The 25,755-nt window shown below is 41.0% G+C and overlaps 1 protein-coding gene and 1 long non-coding RNA gene across 2 annotated transcripts in view; one reads left to right on the plus strand and one right to left on the minus strand.

The window, feature by feature from the left end:
- LOC115599883 overlaps positions 1-9,849 on the plus strand; it is a 94,031-nt gene extending 84,182 nt beyond the window's left edge. Inside the window, exon 3 of the long non-coding RNA XR_003988662.1 lies at positions 9,593-9,849. This is a non-coding gene — a long non-coding RNA (uncharacterized LOC115599883). The remainder of the gene's footprint in view (positions 1-9,592) is intronic.
- Positions 1-25,166, minus strand: part of PLCXD3 (phosphatidylinositol specific phospholipase C X domain containing 3) — a 76,918-nt gene extending 51,752 nt beyond the window's left edge. Inside the window, exon 1 of the mRNA XM_030467104.1 lies at positions 24,999-25,166. Coding sequence (XP_030322964.1) covers positions 24,999-25,101 — 103 coding nt within the window. The 5' untranslated portion in view covers positions 25,102-25,166. The remainder of the gene's footprint in view (positions 1-24,998) is intronic.
- Between the last annotated feature and the right edge of the window lie 589 nt (positions 25,167-25,755).

Consider the following 25,755-nt stretch of genomic DNA (forward strand, 5'->3'; position numbering starts at 1 on the left):
AATGATGGTCGTGACAGTGTTCAGTGTTTATGGATAAAAATTGAGGGGAAAGCCAATAGGGTAGATATCACAGTGGGAGTTTGTTATAGACTTCCTAACAGGATGAAGAGACAGATGAAATATTTTACAGGCAGTTGGGAGAGGTCTCATGATTTCTATCCCCTGTTCTCATGGGGGACTTAATCTTCCTAGGTGTCTGCTGGAAACACCACAGAGCAGAGAGGGAACAGTCCCAGAAGTTTCTGGAAGGTGTAGAGGATAACTTCCTGACATACCCAGGGAGGGAGCCAACCAGGGAAAGCTGCTTGTTAACAGAGAAGGTCTTGTGGGCGATGTAAGTGCTGGAGGCCATCCTGGGCAGAGCAATCATGAAATGACAGAATTTTCAATTCTTAGAGAAGCAAGGAGGCAAGTCAGCAGAACTGCTACCTTGTGTAGTGAAATGAGGCAACCAGGTGCCACTAATTGCCAGGGAGTGAGCATGAGCTTGTGTCAAGCCCACCTGTGCCTAATTAGGGTGGGCCCCCACTGCGTACTAGCCAGCTAAGCACGTAACTACACACCCCGAGCAATGCTGAGGGCCGCGGGTTCGAGACTCCTCAAAGCCTCACCCTGACGGCGATGAGCTCTAGTGGAGCAATAAAGGTAGTGCACTGCTGAAAGCAGCAGTTAAGCCAAGCATGCCAAGATTGTAAGTTTCAGGACTGAGCTGAGCCTGTGCTTCAGGACTCACCTTTTATTGGCCCCCTGGTCCTGCTCATGCACAGTGGGGGCCTGCCCTAATTAGGCACTGGTGGGCTTGACACAAGCTCATGCTCACTCCCTAGCAATTAGTGGCACCTGGTTGCCTCATTTCACTACAACCTTGGACTTCCAGAGGGCAGATTTTAGCCTATTTCACAACATGATTGAGAGTATCCCTTGTGAGAAAATCCTGAAGGGCAAAGAAGCCCAGGAAGGCTGGCCATACTTCAAGGAGGAAGTCTTAAAGGCACATGGAGCAAGCCATTCCCATGACCTGAAAGACAAGCCACCAGTGAAGACCACCAGCCTGACTGAATAGTTTTGGCTGGAACTCAGGAACAAAAGGAAAGTTTATGGCCTTTGACTTATGGCCTAGTCAACTTACAAGGACTAATGATTCTGTGATTAATGCATGTCCAAATTATTATATCTATTAACTAATCAGTTACTTCAGGATAATGAGAAACCTAGCTCTTCAGTCATTCAAGGGGCAATATGTTTTAATGAGGAGGAAAGGTTTTGCCTTGTTTCAAAAGGCAGACTTCAAAACAATCAGAATTTGGCCTAGGACAGTTTTCAAGTTCTTGAAAAGCCCCCTCTCATGCACTCATCAAAAAACCTCATCAGCTAGTGCAATACAAAGCACGGTTCTTTACCCTGTGGATTTTTTTGTTTGTTGGTTTGGTTTGGGGTTTTTTTGGTTGTTTTTTGGTTTTTTTTCATTTGGTTTGGGTTTTGTTTGTTTTATCTAAAAAGAATTTAGGATTTTACTGAAAGTATCCCAGTGTAGGACTTAAGCATGCTAAAACAAGGGTGGCCTCTGCACTGGAAATGATACGGTCTAAAACAGGGACAAGAGATGGAAAGACAAAAGAGTGAAAAGAAAGAAAAAGAGAATGCCATAACACTACTGGTGGCAGTCACAAATGAAGAGAAAATTAATTTTTAGAGTTCCTCTTGGGTTTGCATACATGGTCCCATTGCAAGAAGAATAACACAGCAGCTGCCAGGGTCACTCTTGGCTCTCCTACCACGAGGGTTGGTCTACCCTAATGCTGAGTTACAAAAGTAGTAACATGCTGCTAGGAAGTGTTTGATTATTTAACTGTAAAAATTCATCAAGGCTTTAAAATAATCTGCTTGCTATCTATTCTTTTCAGCATGCAAGATCTCTGCCCACATACAGAGAGCAGAGCAAGCCCAGGCTCTTTAATCTTCCAGAGCTTGGGAGTATGCACAGCAGGGGGAGGGACCAACCTGCCTCTCAGAGTCCATTTTTAACGTGTTTCAAAGAGAGAACTTGGAGAACTGAAGACAAAAAACCCCAGTCACTAAAGCATCTCTCCAGAGGAAAGGTGAGCATGCAGTGCTGATACTAGTAGTACTACGACTTTCACTCACCTTTGAGGAGGTTAGTTAGCTACACAGCTCTGTGTTTAGCTGGTTATAATATCTGATGAAGTGAAGTTATTATTTCAGGTACTTTTAATAACCACCTCTCAAATCAGAGGCACAGCTGGTGTCTGACACAGAGCTAAGAACATTGAATATTGCCAGCTCCAATGTTTCAATTAAGTAGTGATTAACTTTGAGCATAAAAGTCATACTGCATTTTTACTGCTTTACCCTGAAGACCTGTATGCAGATGATATCTGAGACTATCACTATAGGTGAAAGCCTAGCTCAACATTTGGAAAAAAACTGAATGGATTAGCTATATATATATATATACACACACAGAAAAAATTTAAATCAATTCTTTTTCTTTCACACACATATATATGAATGGAAAAAGCGTGCAGGCCCTTCCTTTAAATGGAAGCTTAAAGATTCACCTTGCAACATGCACGGCCCTCTTAAAAATACCACGATGGATCCTTGCAATCATTTGTTACATCCTATTCCTACTCAATGCCCTCTCTAGGAATTCAAGAAGATATGGTGAAATCAGGGCAGCCAGAAACAGTATTTTGCCCTACATTATGGAAGGGACAAGCATCACAACTGTGGTCACACAATGGAGCCACTTTCCTAATACCTTGAAAATACAAAATACTTGGTGTCCTCAGGGAAGCCCACATAGATTTACTGAATGTTCACATAGGCCTAGCTTATGACAACATGGCATTGACCTCAGCACTGACTTATACAGAGCATAGTTCCGTGAATTCCAGACACATTTGAAAACCCACAGTTGAATTTTACCACGTCCCATTAAGGTAAGCTCATATACACATTATATCAGCAAATGCCAACAAGATCCCAAACTGGCAGGTATTTACTTGCTAAATATGTTAAATACAACAGAAAAATATTTGCAATCTGTAAATCACCACCTGCCATTAAGCACCTTGAAGCCAAAAAATAAATAAATACAGGTAGCAGTTGCTTCTTGGAGTCCAGTGTTTGTGTCATAAATAAGGAATTAAAAAATGTTCTCATGCACATTACCTTTAAGATCCACAGCCTTTATGGTTTATAGGTTGGTTTCTTTTTTCATTATTGTGTAGCTCAGCTTTTCAATTTTACAGTTAATTACAATGAGTTCTAAGAATCAAAGAATATTAAGGGTTGGAAGGGACCTCTAGAGATCACCTAGTCCAACCCCCCTGCAAAAAAAGGATCAACTAGAGCAGGGCTGCATCCAGGTGGGTTTTGAAAGTCTGCAAGGCTAAATAGCCTCAGTTATCTCAGTCTTTGTTCATAGAAGAGATGCTCAAGCCCCTCAGTCACCATCGTAACTTTCCATTGGACTCTCTCCACTATGTTCCAGTCTCTCTGGAACTGGAGAATCCAAAACTGGGAACAGTATTCCAGGTGTGGCCCCAGGAGGGCAGACTAGAGAGGGAGGAGAACCTCCCTAGATCTGCTGGACACACTCTTCCTAGGATACCTAGCTCCATGGAGCTTCTTTCTAGCAGGACATCCCCTAATCTGTACCGGTGGTTGGTGTTATTCCCACCCAGATTTAGGACTCTACACTTGTCCTTATTGAACTTCCTGAGGCTGATTTTTGCCCAGCTCTCCAGTCTGTCTAGATCTTGCTGGATTGCAGCATAGCATTCTGGTGTAACACCCACCCCTCCCAGCTTCATTGCATCAGTGAACATGCTGAGGGTACACTCCATCCCTTCATCCAGGTTGTTGATGAAGATACTGAACAAAACTGGATCCAGTTCTGATCCCTGGGGAATGCCACTGGCCAGGGGCCTCCAACTTGACTCTGTGCTGCTGATCATAACCCTATGAACCTTGTTGTTGAGCCAATTATCAATTCATCTCACAATCTAATCATCTATCCCACACTTCTTAAGTTTTGTTATGAGCATGTTATGGGAGGCGGTGTCAAAAGCTTTACTTAAGTCAAGATATATGACATCCACTGCCCTCCGTTCATCTACCCATTTGGTCATGCCTTCCTAAAAGAATATCAGGTTAGTCAAAGATTTCCCCTTAGTAAATCCATGCTGCCTAGTCCTGATAACCTTCTTTTCTATCAAGTGGTTAGAGATGGCCTCCAGAATGCACTGCTCCATCACCTTGCCAGGGATGGAGATGAGGCTGACTGGTCTATAGTTGTCCTTTTTGAAGACTGGAGAGACACTGGCTTTCTTCCAGTCCCAGGCACCGCTCCTGTTCTCCATGATTTTTCAAACATGATGGAGAGCAGCTCAGCAACAACATCAGCCAGCTCTCTCAGTACACATAGAGGCACACAACCAGGGCCCATAGATTTCTGTGTTTTCAGTTTGTTCAAGCAAGCCCTAACCCAGTCCTCACTGACCAGTGCAGAGTCTTTCCTCCCTCCAGTTATGCTCCCCTACTTCTAGTGACAGAGCACAGAATGACATGGAATGACAGAGCATTATATGCATCCAAACACATAACTCACTTTTTATGTGTTGTAGCCTTGTCCACAGTTAGCTCTGAATCACTGAATTTGGCTGGGATTAATAATGTTGTCTGCATTTCACAGCCTATTTATCAGCCAGATTCATGAATTTATTTTCCTGTGAGCAGTGGTGAGTAAATTCCCACAGGTCAGTTTCACACACATAATTGCTTCTGGTAAGAAAGGTTATGCAAGTGTTCATGAAAGTTCACTGGGTCACTGCATTCAAGAACTACCTTCTCATACCTCTAATTTACTATATCCCAAATGTTTTTAACCTACTGAACCAGGATTACAGCCACATTGCACCTTATTCACATTGTGACTTCTTCTGTTTTGAGGGTATGAGTAAGCTTTTAGAATTTCACTTTTGTAAAACATCCTGAGAACAAGCTGTCCCTAAGCAACTATGGTACTAGAAGAATTATACCTTAGCAAAAAAACCCAAAACATAAAAACTTAAAGTTGAAAATATGCTTTTCATTGCTACATGCTGTTCTGTCTACCTCAGTCTACCTCATGACACTCTTATGTTTATAAATTTATTCTAAACCATCATTATTTGAGATCTTAGGTTTAATGAAGGAAAAATAAAATATGCAAAGAGAAATCCTTACCAAATATCACTTTTTCTGCCAAAATAGGATGAAAATAACAAACTACCTAGTTCCAATATTAAAAAATAATGGTTTGATCTTTAAAACATTATGAATTTTTTCATCTTCACTGTCAAAAGACAGAGTAAGGAAAGCTAGCATTCTGCAAGTCTACAAACTACTCAATTATACATTGTGTAGTTATTGTCTAATGATTATGAAGGAAGAAATAAAGTGAGAAAATAATCTAGTTATAAGAAAATGTTGTAGCTGTGATTAAACATCCTTGATTAACTATGCCGCAATTATCACTCCTTGTTAATTTGGACAGCATGCTGTGTTGGCCTACATATTCTCTGCGCATTAAGTATTTCAGATAACACTGCCTGTTTCTGGCTTCTAAAAACCAAAATATTGCTACTAAAAAAGGCTCACTGCTTCACATCACGAACTCACCAATCATTTAACAATGCAGGTAGAATGTCCTCTGAAACACACTGCAAAACTGGCATTGTAGTGGAATATCTTTAAAAACTTAGTGAGGAGTAGCTTCTGCCTTTTCTATGTTTTGCGGTTTTTTTTATTTTTAATAAAAAGAAGTGATCATGGTTTGGTTTCTGGCAAAGATATCAGAAGCCTCAGCAAAGTGGCGATACTACCACTTTCCAGGTCCTGCAGGTTATAGAAAAAGGATGATTTTTGTTAGATCATTGATCCTGAGCTAACAAGACATCTTGTCCATTTCCTGAAATATTTGTAGTTACTTAAATCAGTAAGAGATAAATTTACTAAGTGTGATCACCTGTCAATTCAAACTTCACATTTTATTGTTCAAGAATGACTGCAAGGTGCTATTTTAGAGGGAAGTAATCTTACATGGTTGGTTTACACAGCAGAAACAAACTGTGGAATTGAGACAATATATAGAGATTCATACTGAAATCATATTAGTACTTGATACAGGCTGTTCAACAAAACCAGCCTACAACAATCACCTCCACAAGAGCAGTGGATTTAAAACACTGAAGGCAGAAATGTACTTAGTTCTTGTGTATTTCCAGCTCATCTTGGCTCTTTGTCAAGAGTCCTACTTCTGATCTATAGTCCACACTCACCAAATACATGTGTATTTAATAAGAGTTGTGTTTTATAAAAAAAAAAAGTCAAAATTATAGATTTCACAGAAAGTGAAGCTTTCAACTAGAGATCTGTTTATTTTATAAATACATTTAATATTGGAGCCTAATATCTAGAGCTTCAACGGAGTACAGCCTCCTGTACAGGATCATTCAGCTCCTTGAAAATTAATCTTTTACAAGAAATGTTCTATTTGTAAAATGACCCAGACAGAAATTAGAAAATCCCTCAAGATCTGTAAGAACCCACAGAACAGAAAGCTACTCTCACCTTAGAGAGTTTTTGAATACAACTAGCTGAACACCTGCCATGGTGTTGAAAAAGCATGCATCTCTCCATCCAGCATCATCAACAGATTTAAAAGATGCATAAATATTTCAGTGAAATGAAAGCAAAGCTGGTGCCATTTTTCATAGCTGGAAACTGCAAGATTGTACAAGGGAGGTAGCAGCTTGTCTCTGTTTATGCTCATCCCTATGACTGCATATGGTCAGCTCTTGGAGAGCAAGACAACGGGGACATGGCAGTATAGCTGTTTATACAGTGGTTTTGGCTTGAAATAAATTCTGTGTTTGATATACCTTGCCATTACTGAATCAATACATTTAAACTGGATCATGACTCAAGGAATTTTGTTTTACGTTTTAATGACAAAATGCTTATTTTTATACATCAAAGGAAGTATTTTTTTTCTTGACCGCAAATGAAAAAACATTTCTTTTCCTGACAATGTGGAATTTATTGAAAAAGATATAACAGTTTTATGGGTTTTCACATCAGCATCTCTTTACCTCTGAGGCCACAATAGGTAATGTTTATTTATGTTCTACTGTTGCACAGCACAGAGAAATAAATCAGTTCAAGCCACAGAGTTATTCCAATCTACAGACCCTATAGCAACCCAAAACCTCATGCTGAGATAGACTGGGGTTTTTTTCTGCAAAAAAATTGCATGATCTCTCTTTAAGAGATTTAACTTCTCAATCTATCAGCTGCATGAGCAGTCTCATTACTAAAAAGAAGTTTAATTCCAAACTGAATATATATGGAGTAAAAATTACGTTTATATTTCATTTCTGGCTACCCTCAGAGCATCTTGTCAGTTTTGTTCCATCTGAAGAGCCATCCTGAAACACTGTTCATATTCTTTAATCAGACTCAGAAGCATTTTCATACTCTGTAGGAAGAGAATTCCATAAAAAACATGAATCTCAGAGGATCTCGTTACACAAACCTTCTCCATGGTCTTGGTGTAGCAAGTGGTCTCCTTGGGACTGCATAACGCCTAGTGTCAGAATGTGTCATTAAAAGCTTTAAAAGATCAGGTCATAGAATAGGTTACAGAACATCAACTTCAACTGACCTCCAAAGATACTGAGAACTAAAGGCACAAGAGTAGTAAAGATTTCAGCCTCCCTTCCTGATCCTGCCAGCTCTCCTGTCCTCCCTTTGGCTTGCATAAGCAATTCCTCACCATTTGCTCTTCTCCAGGCTTTGAAATCCCATTTTGACATAGTACACAGTAATAGCCTCTTCTTATGTAACCAGAGACTGTGATTATGGAGAAAAGAAACACATTGAGTCTAAAATACTCTTTGAAAGGCATAATGTCTTTACGACAGTGAAGTGAAGACTGTGTGAGGGATTGAAGATAGTATGTTCAGGTACTATGAACAGAGTAAAAAAAATACTGTGACAATTGTGTGGGGGTTAGCTTGGTTCCTTCTTTTCTTTACCGATGAAGGAACAGTTCAGAAAACAAGCTCCACTCTCTGAAGGAGAAGGTGGTAATTTGCTATCATGTGGTCTCACTGATAGGCACTGTAGCATTTTAACACACATATTCAAGAACTGTATTAATTAAAACTTTATTGTTTATATTGTATTGTATTTTTACAAGATGAGCCTCAGAAAGGGAGATTGACTGCCACATTAGTAAGCCTCTGGTTTGCCTTCCTCTTATGGAAGGATTTCTGCAACACGGAATATGATCAGCACCCCTGAACCACACATGGAGGGGCTAATTTTTCTCACAGCCTGGATTTTGCACAGGTTCTTTCATGCAGTTAAGGCTAAAGTAAGTTTTGGCCATTTTAAGTGGCCAAAAATAATGTTTCAGCCTGCATAGCTCAAGTCTGATGGGTAGCAAGCTGGAGGCAGCATGGCTGCCCAGGAACCACCCCCGTACAGTGTTTGGTCAGGTGTTCCCCACAGCTCATGAACAGTTAACCTCACAGTATTTCTGCAACTAGGAAAGTGGCACTGCATTTGGCTGTTAATATATTTCCTCACATTTTCCTTACTTAGATTACCTTCTAAGACAGAAGGTGCCTTAACTCCAGCAAAGCATTAAGGCATGAATACTCACCTGAATTACACCCATGACTAGTTTCACCAGCAGGTCTGTTCATGCAGAAAAACCTCACTGGTCAAAGAACAAGAATTCAAAATTTGCTTCTTGATGAGGAGTTATTTTTGCATAATTATCAAGCTGTAATTCCACTGGCTATGCTCTGCCACACAACCATCAAGGGAGTGAATCCTAGGTCACAGACCTTGACGCTTTAACAGATGGAGCTACTCAGTATAAAACTTTTCAGTAAAAGAACATTACTTCCTGTCAGCATTTAAGTTGCCCCTGCAGACAGGAGCTCAGAGAGAACATCAAGTCATGTAAGAAGATTCATTCTTCCAGTGCTTGCCCAGGCTTTTTATTCAGCATGGGAAACTACTTCCTCCACCCCACCACCCTATATAAGGCATTAACAGCATCAATTTTTATAGAGCAACAGCTCTATGAGTCCTCAAATTTTTACACAAGTATTGTGATTTAGCATTCATTACTGCAACTGAGGCTGGTTGAAAAATAATAGATATTTTTTACCTTATATTTCAGGTTTCCTGAAGATGAGTAAAGGATGGGAAGAGAAGGATTCTGAGATCAGGCAGGGAACCCACCTGGTGGAGTGATAACTTTGTTTTACAATGCTGCACTCTTCCCAATCCATGTTTAAAGGAGGTCAGAGGGATCTTTACCAAGTTCTTTTCTTTGAATCATGTAGTAAATTAATTCACCATTGATACATTTCCATGTTAGTGTCACCTCCTGTTTATCTAAGCCCAGTTCTCAGAGTTGCACCCAGTTGCTTCACTACTCCTCACAGACACATAACCTTAGTTGTATTAATCATCTCACTTCCAGCTCCTCTTTCTGTATTTCCAGTGCCAATGAATACCATGCCTCATTTGCAGCCACACCAGACTACCATCTCCAAGCAACACACCATACTTCTGAGCACGTGGCTGCAGCCTGCAGCAGTGACCTTCTTCCAAGCTGCCTCGCCTGTCAAAATCCCAGCCACTGCTACCCTCCTGGTCTACTGCTACCCTCCTGGTCTCTTCCTGTATTGTCACATTTTAAATCTCTCTTCAGAAAAAACAACTGCCTTTTGAACAATTCTACAGTTCAGACCCAACCTATTAGTTTAGCTTTATCCAAATAAAGTTCATTTCGCTGTATGGGCTCCTGTCTTCTTCATGTGCTGCTTTCAACTGCAATTACTCACGTATTTCCATAATGAGCTTGTTCTCATCTAGTTTAGTAGTGAAAAACACTAAATGAAACAGGATCCAAAACACTGCAGCAGTGAAAAAACACCCTGCCCAGAAGCCAATTTTATCAGTTCACTTCAGTCTCCAACAAAAACTCATTCAGACTGGATGCAAATACTACTACCAAGACTGTATTCTTTTTAACAAGTGTCATACACAATAGAACAGTAGCAAACAAGTTTTACTCTGTGGCTTAGCAGTAAGATTTGGTTTTCATTGCTGTAAATTTCACTCATTTGCCTGTGAGCAGCATAATACTTGTGCTCTTTCTGAGTACACATTTTCCTTCACTTTTGCTCAAGTGTTGGAAACCAAATCAGCCAAACAACTTCTGAGCTGCGCACTAGACACTTCCTGAAGCAATACTCTGTGAAGAGTTAGAGCTAATCTTCTAGCATTAACTCCCTCGTCTGCCAGCAGTGATTGAGGGTAGCAATCTAAACAGCTTGTCCTCCCTCCAGTCTTCAGTATATTTATCTCACTTTTAACTTCCTATATTCTCTCTTAGATGATTTTGGGTGGGTGGATGAAACTACTGGTGCCTTCAAGCTTTCAGACAGTGCTAAAGGAGGCTTCTGAGTGCTCACACCTTGTCTCACTCCTCACTAGCGTACATGAAAGACTATGGTGATTGGCAGCTTATTCAACAATCAGGATAAAAATCCGACACTCTGGATCTTTGCATGGATTAAAGAAGGACAGATAAAATCAGCTGCCTATAGTTTACCTGTTGAAAGGTAAAGAAATGCTGCTGGATGACACCAGAAAACATCCACAGCAGCAGCAATGTAGTGCTCACATGTAACTCCAATGGACAACATTGACAACCCTTAATGTAACTCAGAACTTGTTGCTAACCGGCCAGCTGCAAAAGTAGAAACCTCCCATTTAGCTGAAGCTGTTGTAACACTTCATTTCTCAATTGAGGCAAGAAACCTCATCTCCCACACCTCACCCTCTAACCTGTGGGGATCTGCCGCAACTGCTTATGATCTGGTATAGCCTGGCCCTTCTCTTAAGGGACCAGCTCACAGATGGGCAATGCAATCTAGCACTCCATATGCCATCACACCTTCTGATGACTAATGAACTTGTATTGCTTTCCTGCAGGAAATGTTTCCTTTCCTTGCTGGCATGACAAAGTGCAAACCACGCAAGTCTCGTGTAAAAGTCTTTTACATAAGACATAAAAATGTAGTGTGTCAGCTGTCATGAGAAGCTTTGGATATTTCTTTGTCCTCTATTATACTGTGATTCACTGCCAGAGCAGAATACATCATTCTAAATTATACTGTTTAGGAAAAAGCATGATTCAAAGGCTAAGTCACTAAATTATGATCTATAAAACTCAGATCAGTTTCCTAGTCTGCCTTAGCCTCCCTCATTTTTAGCAAGCTATTTAGTTTTCTGGTCCATGAAACACAGAAAACATCCTGTCATAATACAGATTATCGATCCTTTCAAAATTTGTGTTTAGTATGGAGGCCATGGAGATGGTTAACTGATGTACACACTTTCCATGCATTGACCATTTCACTTATACAAGCTTTAAGTACATTTGGCTCAAAGTCCACTTTACTGAATCTGATGTCATATTTCCCCTCCGGCAGCATCAGCAAAAGCCAGAAATCAGAAACCCTGTCATAGACCAGACATACCACCAATCATCAGTGCCGTTATTCCCTGATAGAGACATGCATCTGCTGCACACTTCAGCTGGGCTAATAAAATCACCCACTGGTTACTTGCAATGTGATATCCAGCTTTACTGCTCTTTTCTGCTTCCAATCCAGGCATCAAGAACTGCATAAAACCTTACCCTTAATGCAATATACATATCCATACTGAGTTTCTCACAGCTGCTCTTCTGTTTCTCCCCCCTCACTTGAACCTTGATATTATTTAAATTATTTACCTTCAAACTATCCTAGAGTTAGTAATGTGACACGAAAATCCAGCCAAGACCAGAGACCAAAGCAAGAGGCTTGGTCTTTTGTAAGAAGCTGTTTAAGAGAGATATAAAGAGCCTTAGTAACAGACCAATACCACTGTTGTGAAATAACCATACAGTCTCAAATACACCACGTTTAAAGTCCTTTCTTGGAGAGTATTTTCTGTTTCTACGCACATGTAAATTCCAGTAACAGACCATTACGTTTGAATTAAGAGACAAAACCCAGAAACTACAAACTTTACTTGTCCAAGAGTTCTTCAGACTTCAATGATATGAACATCTTAGTAGATATTTTCAGTCTTAACATAAGCTAGCTTGTTTTTGAAATACTGCTGCCTAAATGCTTAGGCATACTATTATGCTAATACAATTGAAAGCCTTGTATTTTTTAACTTTACAGTAAAAAAATGAGCCAGCCTGTGAAAGGCCAGATGGCTTCAATATCATTATAATGCAGACCAAAACTAAAATGAGTCAGTGGTACTTCAGTGGTGCCTCAAAGAAGTTACATTCCGTGCCCTTTCCTCTTCTTCTGCATGTTCCTTAACTCATTGCTGTAACAAACTTAAGGGCCTGATCTATCACTATTAGTCAGTGTATTTTCATCTGGCTTTGAAATGCAGTAGGTAAATCCCAAACCCCACTTTTCTCTAGTTGTTCACTAATTTGTATTTATTTCATAATCAAAGACAATGGAAAATTTTGGATAAGGGTGAATTGCAAAGCTTGTAGTTTTTTCACTTTACAGACATTATTTTTTCTTTCATATAGTTATTTAATACTGGTTCACTTAAAGACTGGAAGCAACATAAGCTGGTACTCATCCTTCTGACAAATGAGTTGCACTGGGTATTTTAGAGGGCTGTATTGAAGTCCGTCATCTAATTAGCGACACTTTCTTCAGCTGGTCAGAGCAATTTATTCATCAAGAGCTAACCAAGCTAACCACATTGTTTCCATGCTGCATAATGCACACAGTAAAAAAACAGTTACAGCTGTGATTTAGTGACATTTCATGTAGATCTGCATTTACACATGGTGCAAGCCAGTGAAGAAGCAGGCCAAGCCAGACTAATGCCAAAATTTCTCCTGGCAGTTGATGAATTCTATTATCCCATAAACTGTCCCAAAAACTAAACACAAAAAAAACCCCAAACCCTCATATATCTAAACTTTACTGTGAACTGGGCTGAACTCATACAAAAAGCTTACTTCAAGTGCATTCCCTTCCTTCCCTCCCTCTGGGATTTTTCTTGGTTTGTCTGAAAGTTGGAACAAGTTCTGAAACCACATTATTTCACTTCCAACACTAAAACAGTGTTCACAAGTTGTTATCTAAGGCAGAGAGACATGATTGTCCCCACTTTTTAAATGTGATTCCCATATTAGAAGAGGACTTTTCCATATTTTTACTGACTTTATATTTTCTCAAACAAAGCATTTCTAGCCTCTATTTCACCCAGACTTAAAAATAAATCTGAAGGACAGTGCTACATAAAAGGAATTGCACTTAGGTTCTTGGCATCTGTGCTCCAGTATGCCCTTGTAGACAATAGCAATGTTAAAAGAAAAGGGAATTATTGTCTCACTTGACTAAGAAGTTGCTTTCAAAGCATGAAGTTTGTTTATCAATAATCCTGAATAACATTTGAAATACAAAAACAGTTATTAAAGCATTAAAATTACAACAAAACACCATCACCTCCCCTCTCTGATCAAGATAATTCACAGCCTAGAAAGGTGCTTTAAAGAATAAGAACCCTTATCTCTCTTGAAACATCTGGGAAAGCAATACCAAAAAAAAGATAAAATCTGGTTCTGAAAATTACACTGGAAGCTTATTGTTGCCTGAAGACTTACTTGAGAAGCAGGCTGGAAAGAGGCCCCAGGAAGTGCTAGTTCCTCTAGGGTGAGTGGCACAACACATGGCAATTCAGAAAGATACGTTTCTTCCAGAGCAGGGAATGCTGACTTACTTGGATTGTAAATAGCTGGAAACTACTGAGCATTAGGAGAATAAACTCCGCCCATCCATGGCCCTGCATCTCCACAGTAGTGGGTGAGATTCACAGGCTCCAGAAGACAACCAACTTGACCATCCATGCTCAGCTGGGAAGAGGCATTAAGGCTGCATTTGCTGCTCCCAGGGCAGGTTCTGTTCCTCTGCTCAGTGTCAAAAACCTATGCGATTCCAATAGTAGGGACCTAAACTTGCATCAATCCTCTCTTGTCACAATCACATTCTCCTGTCACTGACACAGTGACACAAATCCTCTTGAGCCCACTCCCTGTGTCTGTACAAAATTTCACGCCCTCCAGAAGCCAAGAACAGGGCAAGACCCTATCAGGGACATAGCTCTACCTAGAGAGCTACCAGAGCTTACACAACAATAATTGGGATGCAAACTTTATTCTCACCTCATCCTTAAGCATTTTCCCTGACAAGGGCCAGAGAAGACACCATAGCCAGGTGACTAAACTAACTGAACCTTTGATCTCCTTTAGCATAGCTTTTCTTGCCCTGGCCTTACATCTCCAGTCCTGCAACTCCCACATCACCTAACCCTGGCTCAGCTTAATCCTTGATTTTTTTCATGTATTGACTGGGCTCTCCTGCAAAACTGAAGTTGTTCTCTAATAGCAGATGTTACTCCTGATTATGTGAAGAATGCAGTCTCAAAGGAAACTAAGAATTTTGTGGTGCAGAATAAAAACAGCTAGGAATTGAAATTGTGAGATGGAACTGACCAGCCAACTTTTCAGTGACTTTTTCTGATCCCTGCAAAGCAGGAGGATGCAACAGGTCAAAATACATAATAGCACAAAAGCAAACTATTTCTCCTCAGTACCACTACCACATCAACCTAGCTCTCAAACAAGTCTGTATCTGGGTTTATCAGTTCATACTCACACCATTTACAGCCAGAAGAGCTTGCATTGACGGACAGTTCCTTAAAACTAATCTTAGAAATCCCAGTTTTCTCCACATTCCAGAAGCAACAGCATTCATATATACATGTGCTGTTTGTGTCCTTCACAGTGTCTCTTGGCTTGTTTCCCCTACAAGAAAGCTACATCAAAAAAATTCTGAACCTGGATTGATTTCTCCTTATTTATTGTCAGCTTACAAAATGCTTCCCAAAACACTCACTAGGCACATGCACTAAATAACACTTGGCTAATGGCACAAGTCCAGCTCCCTCTCACAGCAGGAGTCTGCACTACTAGATAAGCCTTAAAGCATGACTAGAAAGTCAAAATACATGTGCCTGCTGCTCCCATCCCAGACAGGACTCTTTTGAGGCAATCTCTACTACTGGAAAGTCTAAAGGCTGTCAATTTTGCACCAGAGGCAGGGTAAGTCAGAACTCCAACTGAGCAATGCTTTAAGATTTATAGTTCACCAAAACTGAGCATCTTCATGTGATTGGGAAAGCCTCCACTTTAGCTCTGCAGATGGTGAGAGAACTATACCAACTGTCAGGAAAGTTGAAGAATTTAGGAAAAAAAAAACCAAACAAAAACGACCAAAAAAACCCCCAACAACACAAAAGCAAGCCAACCTACGAACACTGCCTCAAACAGAAAATTTCAGACCTAGAGCCACATACTTACATGGCCCAAGTTCTCTTAAATTTAAGCATGCAGTTTGTTAACCAAAAAATACACTGCTGACACCTGTGGTGTACTCCAAGGTCCATTATTCACAGGCAGCAAGAGCAACAAACTTCAGTGTGCAGCTGCTGAGAAATGCTCCTGGTGATCCAATGATGCAACCCTCTAACACCACTTCTCTTAGTCCAGTGAGGATACAGAGATGAATGCAGACAAACCCACAGCATCTGCTATTCAAGGTCCATCTTAGAGAACTTCCAGTCAACACCCCCCTCCTTCTTTTTGCATGATATGATAATAACTGGGGAATTTCTCTTCAAAACTGATTTCGCCCAGCCCAAACTCATCCCAGTGCACTGACCAGGAGTGATTCACTCCTATTACAGTGTAATCCAATGCCCACCTTGCTTTCCAGCAACAACAACAACAAAAAACCCTGAAATGGCAGATGTCTTTTTGCAGTAGCTTCAAAGTGTCTTCTGATCTGTCCATCATACACAGAAAAGCCACTTTTGAGGTGTCAAAGCAGACACCGAAAGTCTGAGGGAACCAATGCAAAAAGCTCATTTTTTGGATCATATGATGGGAACATGCATCTGCACACCAGGTATATATAAGGAATGTCGTCCCCCTGCTTGCATGACTTCAGAAACAGGATTTCTGAACATGATTTGTACTGCTAGAACAAATTTACTAGAACAAATCTTGCAAAATTTAAGGAATTCAAAAGAAAGAAATAAGACTAATGCTAAAATAGCAAATAACTGGGATTCCTGCACTAGCAACTAGAAGCATTATGTACTCAAACTTTTCCTCTGCTGAAAAAGCAACTTCTGAGTAGCATTCACATGGATGAAGTGCCACACACTAACAAAGGTTATGTGAGCTCTACAGGGTAAAACAAATGAACAGCCTTTATGTCAAAGCATGGCCCAGGGGGCACTGAAGTGTTCCACAAGCCATGGAGCACAGTTCCTAACCCAGAACAAGACCATCCTCAATATCAGCGGTGATCTTGAGTTTACCACCCCCATCCTACGAAGAAGGGAAAACGGCAAAGATTTCTAATAGTTTATCTTAAGATCACAGCTTCACAGACAGTGAGAATTACTAGAACTACTCCATTTCTCTTCTTGAATGAAATATCACAAAATAATTCCAGTCACACACTGGTTGAGATGATGTATGAATGTCATTTGGCTTTGGTTGGAACATCCAGACTAGTCTGATGCATGCATTTTTTAAGAATACAGTTTTTGGAAAAGGATTTAGCAGAAACAAACCTAGACACTTTGAGGCTCTAAGCCAACATTTTGGTTGCACAGCAGTGTATGTTACTTACCTACTGTACATTTTTCTGCTCTCACTTTTAAGCCCCAGTTTAGCAACCTTTCGTAGTTACAAAACCAAGTTACATGGTTGGCAAAGTATAAATAAGTATATAAATGAATATATGAGGGAAGAAAGATTTGCAGCTTTGTTTTCATGCATTTTTAACAGATGACTGTTTAAGGGGGGGTTACGTCCGGTATTACAAACTGCACTCAATATTTCTGTTGTTTAGCCAATGCAACCAGTGGTCCAAAAAAATAATCTCTGAACCCAAAATTAAACAACCACTTCTTAACACAAACTATTTCTCTGCTACCTCTGGCCAATGAGAAATGCGAACTATGGCTTCAAGTGGCCTAGCTACACAAACATACAGAGCACCAGTACCTTCCTATCAGAAGCACAAATACATGAAAGCAAGCATAAAAATTATTCATCTCTGAAATCATACAATCACAGAATCATTTAGGTTGGAAAAGACCCTTAAGATCATTGAGTTCAACTGTAAACCAAACACTGCCAAGCCCACCATTAAACCACATCCCTATGTGCCACAACTATGTGTCTTTTCAATAACTTCAGGGGTGGTGACTCAACCACTTCCCTTGGGAGCCTGTTACAGTACTTGACAGCTTATTCAGTGAAAATTTTTGTCCAAATATGTAATCTAAACCTCCCCTGGCAGACCTTGAGGCCTTTTCCACTTTTCTATCACTTCACACTTGGGAGAAGAGACTGACACCCACCTGGGTCGAACTTCCTGTCACCGAGTTCTAGAGAGTGATTAAGGTCTCCCCTCAGTCTTCTTTTCTCCTGCTTCCCCCATCTTCTCTTCAAGGGACTTGTGCTCTAGACTCCTTATAAGCTTTGTTGCCCTTCTTTGCACTTGCTTCAGCACCTCAATGTCTTTGTAGCAAGGGGCCCAAAACTGAACACAGCAGTTGAGGTGAGGCCTCACCAATGCCAAGTACAGGGGGAAAATGCTTCTCTTAGTCCTGCTGGCAACACTGTTCCTGATAAAAGCCAGGATGCTTTTGGCCTTCTTGGCCACCTGGGCACACTGCTGGCTCCTATTAGCCAGATGTCAACCAGCATCTTCAGGTCCTTTTCCACCAGACAGCTTTCCACACACTCTTCCCCAAGCCTTTACTGTTACCCAGGGCTGTTGTGGCCCAAGTGCAAGTTGATATGGCCGTGCAGTGTGTGTGGAAGTGGGTACCTAGGAACATACTCATACTCAAGTTGGACTAGATGACCTTCAAACATCCCTTCCAAGTCAAACCATTCTATGATTCTATGATTCTGTGAGAACTGAAAGTGACAGAAGTACCTGAACAGTCCAGGTCCCTCTGCAGAGCCTTCCTACCATCAAGCAGATCAACAGTCCCACCCAGCATGGAGTCTCCTGCAAAGGGAAGGTGCACTCAGTTCCCTCACTCCCTTTTTGACCAGGATGTGAATGTGATGGCACTCAAGAAGATCTGCTCCATAACCTTCACCAGCACTGAAACCAGACTGACAGACATGTAAATCAGACAGGATCTTCTTCCTCCTGCCCTCCTTGAAGATGACCAGCCCCCACAAGGAAATTTCTAGCAATTCCCATTTCTGTCAAGCTACTTGAAAAAGAAGGGTTTCAGTGCATTTGTTTACACTCATTTACCCCCGCATTTCCATATTTCTGTACCTTTATTAGCTGTTACCATGGGGTTTTTTCATTCTTTTGAATAGCTGTATAAGATTTTTAAAGGTATTTTTCAAATAAAAATCCATTCATTGTTGCAGAAGTTTAGAAAAAATCCAAACTTCCAGATTTTTTATTATCCTTATTCTGAATTATATTCTTCAGTGTCCCATGGGCTTTACTATATAGACTGTACAAACAGATCTGTTCACAAATTAAGCAGCTGTAATTCACCTACAGGAAAAGATGGGCATGAAAGTTATTCTCTCTGGAACTGTCTGCTCTTTGAAAACCAGAACTGTTACACAAATCTGTTTACTGAATCTGAAAAGTATTTATTAAAGACATATAATTGATTTCTAATTCATAAAGTAGCTAAAATTTTAATTAATATCTCCATGTAGAGCAGTATAAGAGACTGCGAAGCCCTCTTAGCAGAGTGAAGTTATAGTCCCTACAACTTTGTCTACTTTGTACCTGCATTTTTAATTACGTGCACAGTTGAATGCACCTGAACTTCTTCAAAGTAAGTGTCACTTTATGTGAAAGACACAGTACAAGCTGTGCTACAGTATGAACTGTAGGAGGTTACCAAACATAAAACACATTCCAAACACAAAGCTAAAAATTGTCAGGAGGTAAGGGTAGTTTGGATACAGAGAACAGTTAGGCAGTTTTCAGCGAAGAGATGAAACGAAACAAATTCACTGAGGTGGGAAGAGGGGAATCATTCCAGATGTCCATAAAGCCATTCCCTCTGTCACACCTGCCATGGTGGCAAGATGCAATGCAGGTCTCAGAAGGAGAGAGCTCTGCTGTAACCAAGTTGCTGGAGACAGAGTGGGCAGAGATTGCTGGACTAAATGAATAGTTAGTTCCTGTGGAGAAACCAAGCAAAAGCAGCTTCAAATTACTTCTTTTAGCAAATGGGCAAGTAACTGAAGGGCTTGGACCATTTGACTTCTGTGGTGGTGTCAGGAACGAAGCAGCTTTTTTCTTTGCATGCTAGAAACATGTCACATCAGGGGAAATTAGTAGTGAATGCTACAGGAAACTGTATCACATAAATATTTCTGATGAGGTTGGAAATGACACATCAACACAGGCAGGGCCAGTGAGAAACTGTTTTATGGATAAAAGGAACGTAAAAAGACAACCATCAATACAGAAGAGGACAGCTGTCCTAAAAAAGCTAGAAATGTCAGTTATGGAGGTCTTTACTCATTTTCTGAGCAGCAAATAGAGCACAAAATACTCATTTCAAGTAGAAGAACACTAAAACAGAGTACAGGGTGCACTTAAAAAATAAGCACTTCTTTTAAATACTTACATGCATGTCCACAGCTAACAGGCAACCTGCATTATAGGTTTATTTGTAAGTTAACCTGCACCATCAGTTTACAGATGGCAGAGAATCAGACCTTGGCAAGCAAAGTGGAGGAACTTCGCTGACCACTAGTGGGCAGACCAGGATGAAACAGGTCCAAGAGCTTCTCAAAGACAATCACTCTTCATTCTAACATCCAATTTATCAGCAATTTAAGCTCAAAATTAAGGAGCTCTCTAATAACAATTAAAGAGTGAAAATACTGTGTATCTATTTAACCAACAAGGAATAACCTCTAGCCTTTTTTAGGATGAAACAATTTCCCCATGGAGCTGGGAATGCAAACTACCCAAGAAGTAATCACTTGAACATTTGAAAAGTATTACAACAGAAGACAAAAATTTAAAATAGCTGAAATGGATCTGTCACATTATTACAGGAGTTTTGTCATTCACAAAATCGCTAAAATATCCCAGCTGCAGTAACATGCAGACTTTTCCCAAGTCTCCCAATACCATCTTCCAGCTCTTAATACATCTGATACACACATCCTGCATTTTTGTAAAGTAATTACCTATGAGGTCTTGCTCTTTCTTTTCAAAGCATGATGATCATGGCATAGTGGGAAATCCAAATTTCAAATCTCAGATTTTTTTTCTAAAGATGGGTAGCAAAAAAAAAAAAACAACCTACCTGTCAACAGCTTCTTCTTTAAAATGAGCGAACTTTAGTTCTGCTGTGCCTAGCAGTTGGTTTCTGGATGACAAAGGAATGTATAAGTCAACATTAAAAAAATTTATATATCTCATAAGAAACAAAAGCAGCCAGCCAGGTCCTGTGTATTCCTCTTAAGGAATGACATTAAACAAACAGCTGCCAAGGTGATATCACTGTGAAAATAATTTTCACTTACAATTTATTGTATTGCTCACAGCAACAAGAGCACATGCTGAGGACAAAGGTTTCATCTGCTCCAAGAAAGCAGAAAACTCTCCTATGAAACAAAAGCCATGAAAAGAAAAGTCCTAACTCTCAAAATAATGCACTCCAGGAATATCTTGGTTCTTAAATTTATTCAGAAGATTTAATCTATGTTATGCGAAGGACAAACACATCCCTAGCACATACAAGGATTGTTCATACAGCAGATATTAGGCTAGCACCAATTTTGGTGGAGCGTTTATTTATTTGGAGAGGGAATTACTTTTTTCTATCATACATTGCTCTTACAGACTTCTCAGAAGAAGGCAAATTTGTATTAAACATTAGTAATACAAAACCCCAGACTGATACAAAATTAGATCCATATCTACAGATTGCCAATAAGAAAGCTAAGTGATTAGTAAGTGGATCAATTCATAAGTAAATGCTGCCTACTGATGTTTATTTTACTGCACTACACATAGTTCATACCCTCAACCTCGATTAAGAGGGCAACAGCACAGCAGAATACGTGGGCTCCCTATACAGTCACCTTCTAGCCTCAGCTTGGGGGCACAAAGATTGCAGTTCTATCAACTTACATTGTCTACAAAAAAACCTGAATTTTATCTTGGTTAAAGCAGCAGAAGCATTGAACAAAACTACATTTTACCAACTACCAACAGACACACACCCAGACAACAACAGTAACAAAAATAAAACACAATCCTCCACCTTTTTCTTAGCCAGTTCTGTGAGTTTAGCCAGGCAGATCTTTCAACATAAAAGGCAGTTTATAAACACTAGGAGACATACACCTTGGGCTGAAAACCTGAGAATATTTTAACTGTTCTAATTGTTATAGCAATAGAGGAGTAAAGACACATGGTGTTTTCTGGAAGCTAAAAGATTGCTTGATTTCCAAATACTGCACACTATTATTTGTTACTAACCTTTACTCAAGGAAAATCTGCCATTTGCATTGTGTGACAACACGGACACAGACAGCACAACGAAAAAAGAAAATGTTATGGTGCAAGGTGTTATCCTTGTATTTGGAAGAAATCCAAATGAAAAAGTTTCTGCTTGACAAAGCTGGCACAAGTTGTATCAGAGATCTCTCTCATCTACTGGGTTCCTGACCTTAGGTAAACAAAACAATCTGACTTGAAATGTAGAGAATGAAATGAGCAAATGAATTTTGTTAGTACTGTTATGGCAGGTTCAACACTCACTATGGAAGCGTTAAGTGGTCATAAGCAGTATAAATTGTGCCTGCATAAGCTTAACTACTGACTAATGAAACAAATGAAATGCATGATCAGTCAAGCTTTTAGATATACTATGAACATAATGTGCCTTCAATAGTATCATGGCAGATTACTACAGGTTTTGTGCTTCTCATTGCAACACTTAAACCACTACATAAATGTGCACAAACAACACTGTATGTCTCAGTTCCCAGCATACCTTCTAAACAATAAGAATTGTACGGATTATTTTTCATAAGCATTTTTCCCCTAATATATTGCCACATCCTCTCCATTGGGTAAGTGAAGATATATTAATTGGGAAAATTCATTCTAGCATTTTCACGCTAATAATTTGGTTTCTTCAACATTAGCATTGGATTGTTACTCTGGCTCTGGAATTGAATTCTATCTTGCTGAACTAAGGTCAAAACCAGTATTCCTACTGCACAAGGGAAGTTAACATCCTTATAGGGAAAAAAAAAAAAAAAAAAAGGGAAATAAAAATGTTCTGTTAGTTTCTTTTGGTACCAAAAATCCCATGTCAACAAAATGCTATTCACAAGATACGTAACTAATTCTATAAACACATTTGTACTTACACGTTAATACTCAAAAAACAGCTGAAAAAAAATCACAAATTAAAATTATGAAGACTTGACATGGCAGCTTTGTATTCTACACACTCTTTGCTACACATTCTTTGCTTGAACTTCTTGATTATCAGTTACACATTAGTAACTATTATGCACAGGTAGCATCAATGTTCATCATCAATGTTATATGGAAGGAAACTTCCAAATAAACATTATGAATGCCTCAAAGGTTATTTCTTCTTAAATGAAGAAACCAATTCCATGGCTGCCCTTATAATAATATTGTATATTTTCACATTGCATGTTGTACATAATAATACATTATAGGATAATATATAAACTGCATTGATGTCTGCAGCCTGCAAATCAGCCTCCCTAACTGCCAGATTTGTATGAAATATTTTGCCCTACTCTCCAATAAGACTGCGTGCACAAGCTGGCATTTTAAAAGTGAAATAAGCAGGTAAGTGAGATTTGTGTCTATTTACAGTAACAGAAGGGCAAATTTCAAAGGTCTTAATGCTATACTAGTAAAATTAGATGTTTTGCTACTAATTTAAAAAAAAAACTGTGTGCACAGACACCACATGAACAAAACCCTTCTGCCAATATTAAGGCATTAATCTCTGCACTCTCAGGCTACAGAACTTGCCCACTCCTTAATGCTGTGCTAAGATTAACTGGCACTTACAGCCCACAGGAGTTTGTAATATTTTTTTCTTTTCCTTTTCTTTTTGTTATTGCTTTTTTTAGTGTGGGGTTTTTTGAGGGGTGTTGGGTTTTGGGGTGGGTTTTTTGGTGTAATTTTCTTTTTATTTATTTATTTATTTTCATTATTATTTTATTATTACTGCCAAAGCTCTGGAAAATGACCACTGTTAAAAATTGCCCTATATTTTACAGAGGGTATGAGAAAACAAATCTGAGATCTTGAAGAGATCACGCACCCATGACAGGTATGCCAGCCTCATGATGCTTTAGTCAAGGAAGACAGTTAAAGGTGATGCATATCAAAATAAATTTCTTGCATTTAGAAGCAAGTAAGTTTGATCATGATCTTCCCAAAACCAATAAAATGTCTCTAAACTAATATATTTATCCTGTAAAGGCCCAATGAAACAGAGACTATTTTCTCATAATATCCAATATTATGCAAGACCATTTCAAGCTTTGTGGATTACAGAAAAGTTATTAATACCAAGAACTTTTAAAGCGCTAACATAATTTGACTAAGCAGCTACAGGTGCTGGACTTCTACACCTTGGAGTAACACACTTTTACACAGGACGTATTCAACCAATAGTAAAACCTAGTGCAGTAAGTAAATTTCTAGACATGGCTTGTGTAAACTGCAAGAAGCTAAAAGACCAATGATTCTTAGAGGGCATACCTGTGTTTAATTGGAATTACATACAGAAAATGCACTCTAGTAAGCAGATGCTCCATTTCATTGTCTTAAAAAATATCTTGCAAAGATTGCTGTAGCATATACAGCTTGCAACACAAAACTTGGAAGAACACAACGTTTCGGATGCTAAACAGCTTAAGATGCATTACAGTTTCAGCATCTCTGAAACCTCATCCCTGTTAGACCTCTTAGAGGGGACAATACTCACTGGTAAAGAGGTCTGGCAAAGTGAAGTGTTCCCTAAAACTAGGGATCACTGAACCAATTACTGTGTTTTGGACTCGGAGAGGTACCTTGTGTACCTACAGTTATAGATAACACCTTCCCAAAAAAACCGCAGAGAGAGCAGGAAGGAAGAACTTCACAGCACCACGACTTCGTCTCTCCTAAATTCGGGTCGAGATTGAATGCCATCTGAAGCCGATAATCAGATAAGTAGCAGAGCGGAGCAGTCAGCCTGCCCCGGCGGCAGCCCCGCACTCTCCCCTAGCCCCCCGGGCCCAGATTGGGTACAAGACCGCAAGCAAACGGGGAGTCATGGCATTTCGATCGTGCCTGAGGTCCAGCAAACGGACTGTGAGGCCAATAGAAGCGGTACAGGGAACACGCTGTTATCCCAGACAAATACCAGATCCAGCCTGTGCACTCCGCCAGCATTCGCCGGACAAGTTCGCTACACTTCGGGGACGCCAGGGACACCTCCCGCAGGCATCCTCCGCTCACCTGCCCCGCTCCACCCGGCCTGAGGCCGCGCACGGGCGTCTCAGACGAGACCCTCCCCCCCCACAGGGCAGCCCCAGATCCCCCACAGGGCAGTCCCAGACCCACCGCATCTTAACAGGACGGAGACGGATGCCTCCCCCGCTCCGCTTTCCCCTCCCCGCACACCCGGGAAGGGCAGCTGCCAGGAGGACAGCCGGCAGCACCTACCTGGGATGGCCAGATTGGTGAGCGGCGTGCGGTGGACGCTGCCCGGCAAAGCGGCCATCCAGTCGGCGAACCGCAGCTCGTTCTTTCCTTGCGACGAAGCCATGCCGCCGCCCTGTCCCTGCCCCTGTCCCTGTCCCTGCCGCTCGCCCGCTTCCTCTGCTCGTTCTAACCCGCCCGGCACTGGCACTGGCCCGGCCCAGCCCCGCCCGGCACCGCCCCCCCGGTCCCCGGTGCTGTCCCTGGCCGCCTCCCTGCGGCGCTGGGATGCGTGAGGCCCCTCGGGGCAGCTGCTGCTGCTGCTTCTGCCGCCGCCTCCGGTGCCGTGCCGTGCGGTGCGGTGCGGTGCCGTGCCCCTCAGCTATGGGTGCTTGCGGCGCCGGACAGCATCGCCCGTAGCGCTGGGGGCTCGGCAGTGCGAACGCTCCCTAAATAGTCGCAGGGACTTGGGGGCGGGAGCAGGGTCACGGCCCAGTCCCGGGGCGGGTACAGATGTGGCTCCCGCCCCCTCTCCCCGGTCGCCGTGCCCCCGCCTTCTCGTCCAGCCCCGTCGCCTTCCCGGGCCGAGTGGAGGCGGCAGAGCTGGCCCGGCAGCTGTGCCTGTAGAGGGCTTCTCCTGCGGCCAGAGGCACTGGGTGGCACTGGGTAGCTTTTGCTGCCCTGCGCAGCCCTGAGGCTCTGCAGGACCCTGACCTTGGCGGTGTACTGGCGGAATGCCCTCGGGGCTGGCGCCTCGGTACGACTCGCAGCTGTTTGCTGT

Source organism: Calypte anna, chromosome Z (assembly GCF_003957555.1).
Source record: "Calypte anna isolate BGI_N300 chromosome Z, bCalAnn1_v1.p, whole genome shotgun sequence".
Lineage (NCBI taxonomy): Eukaryota > Metazoa > Chordata > Aves > Apodiformes > Trochilidae > Calypte > Calypte anna.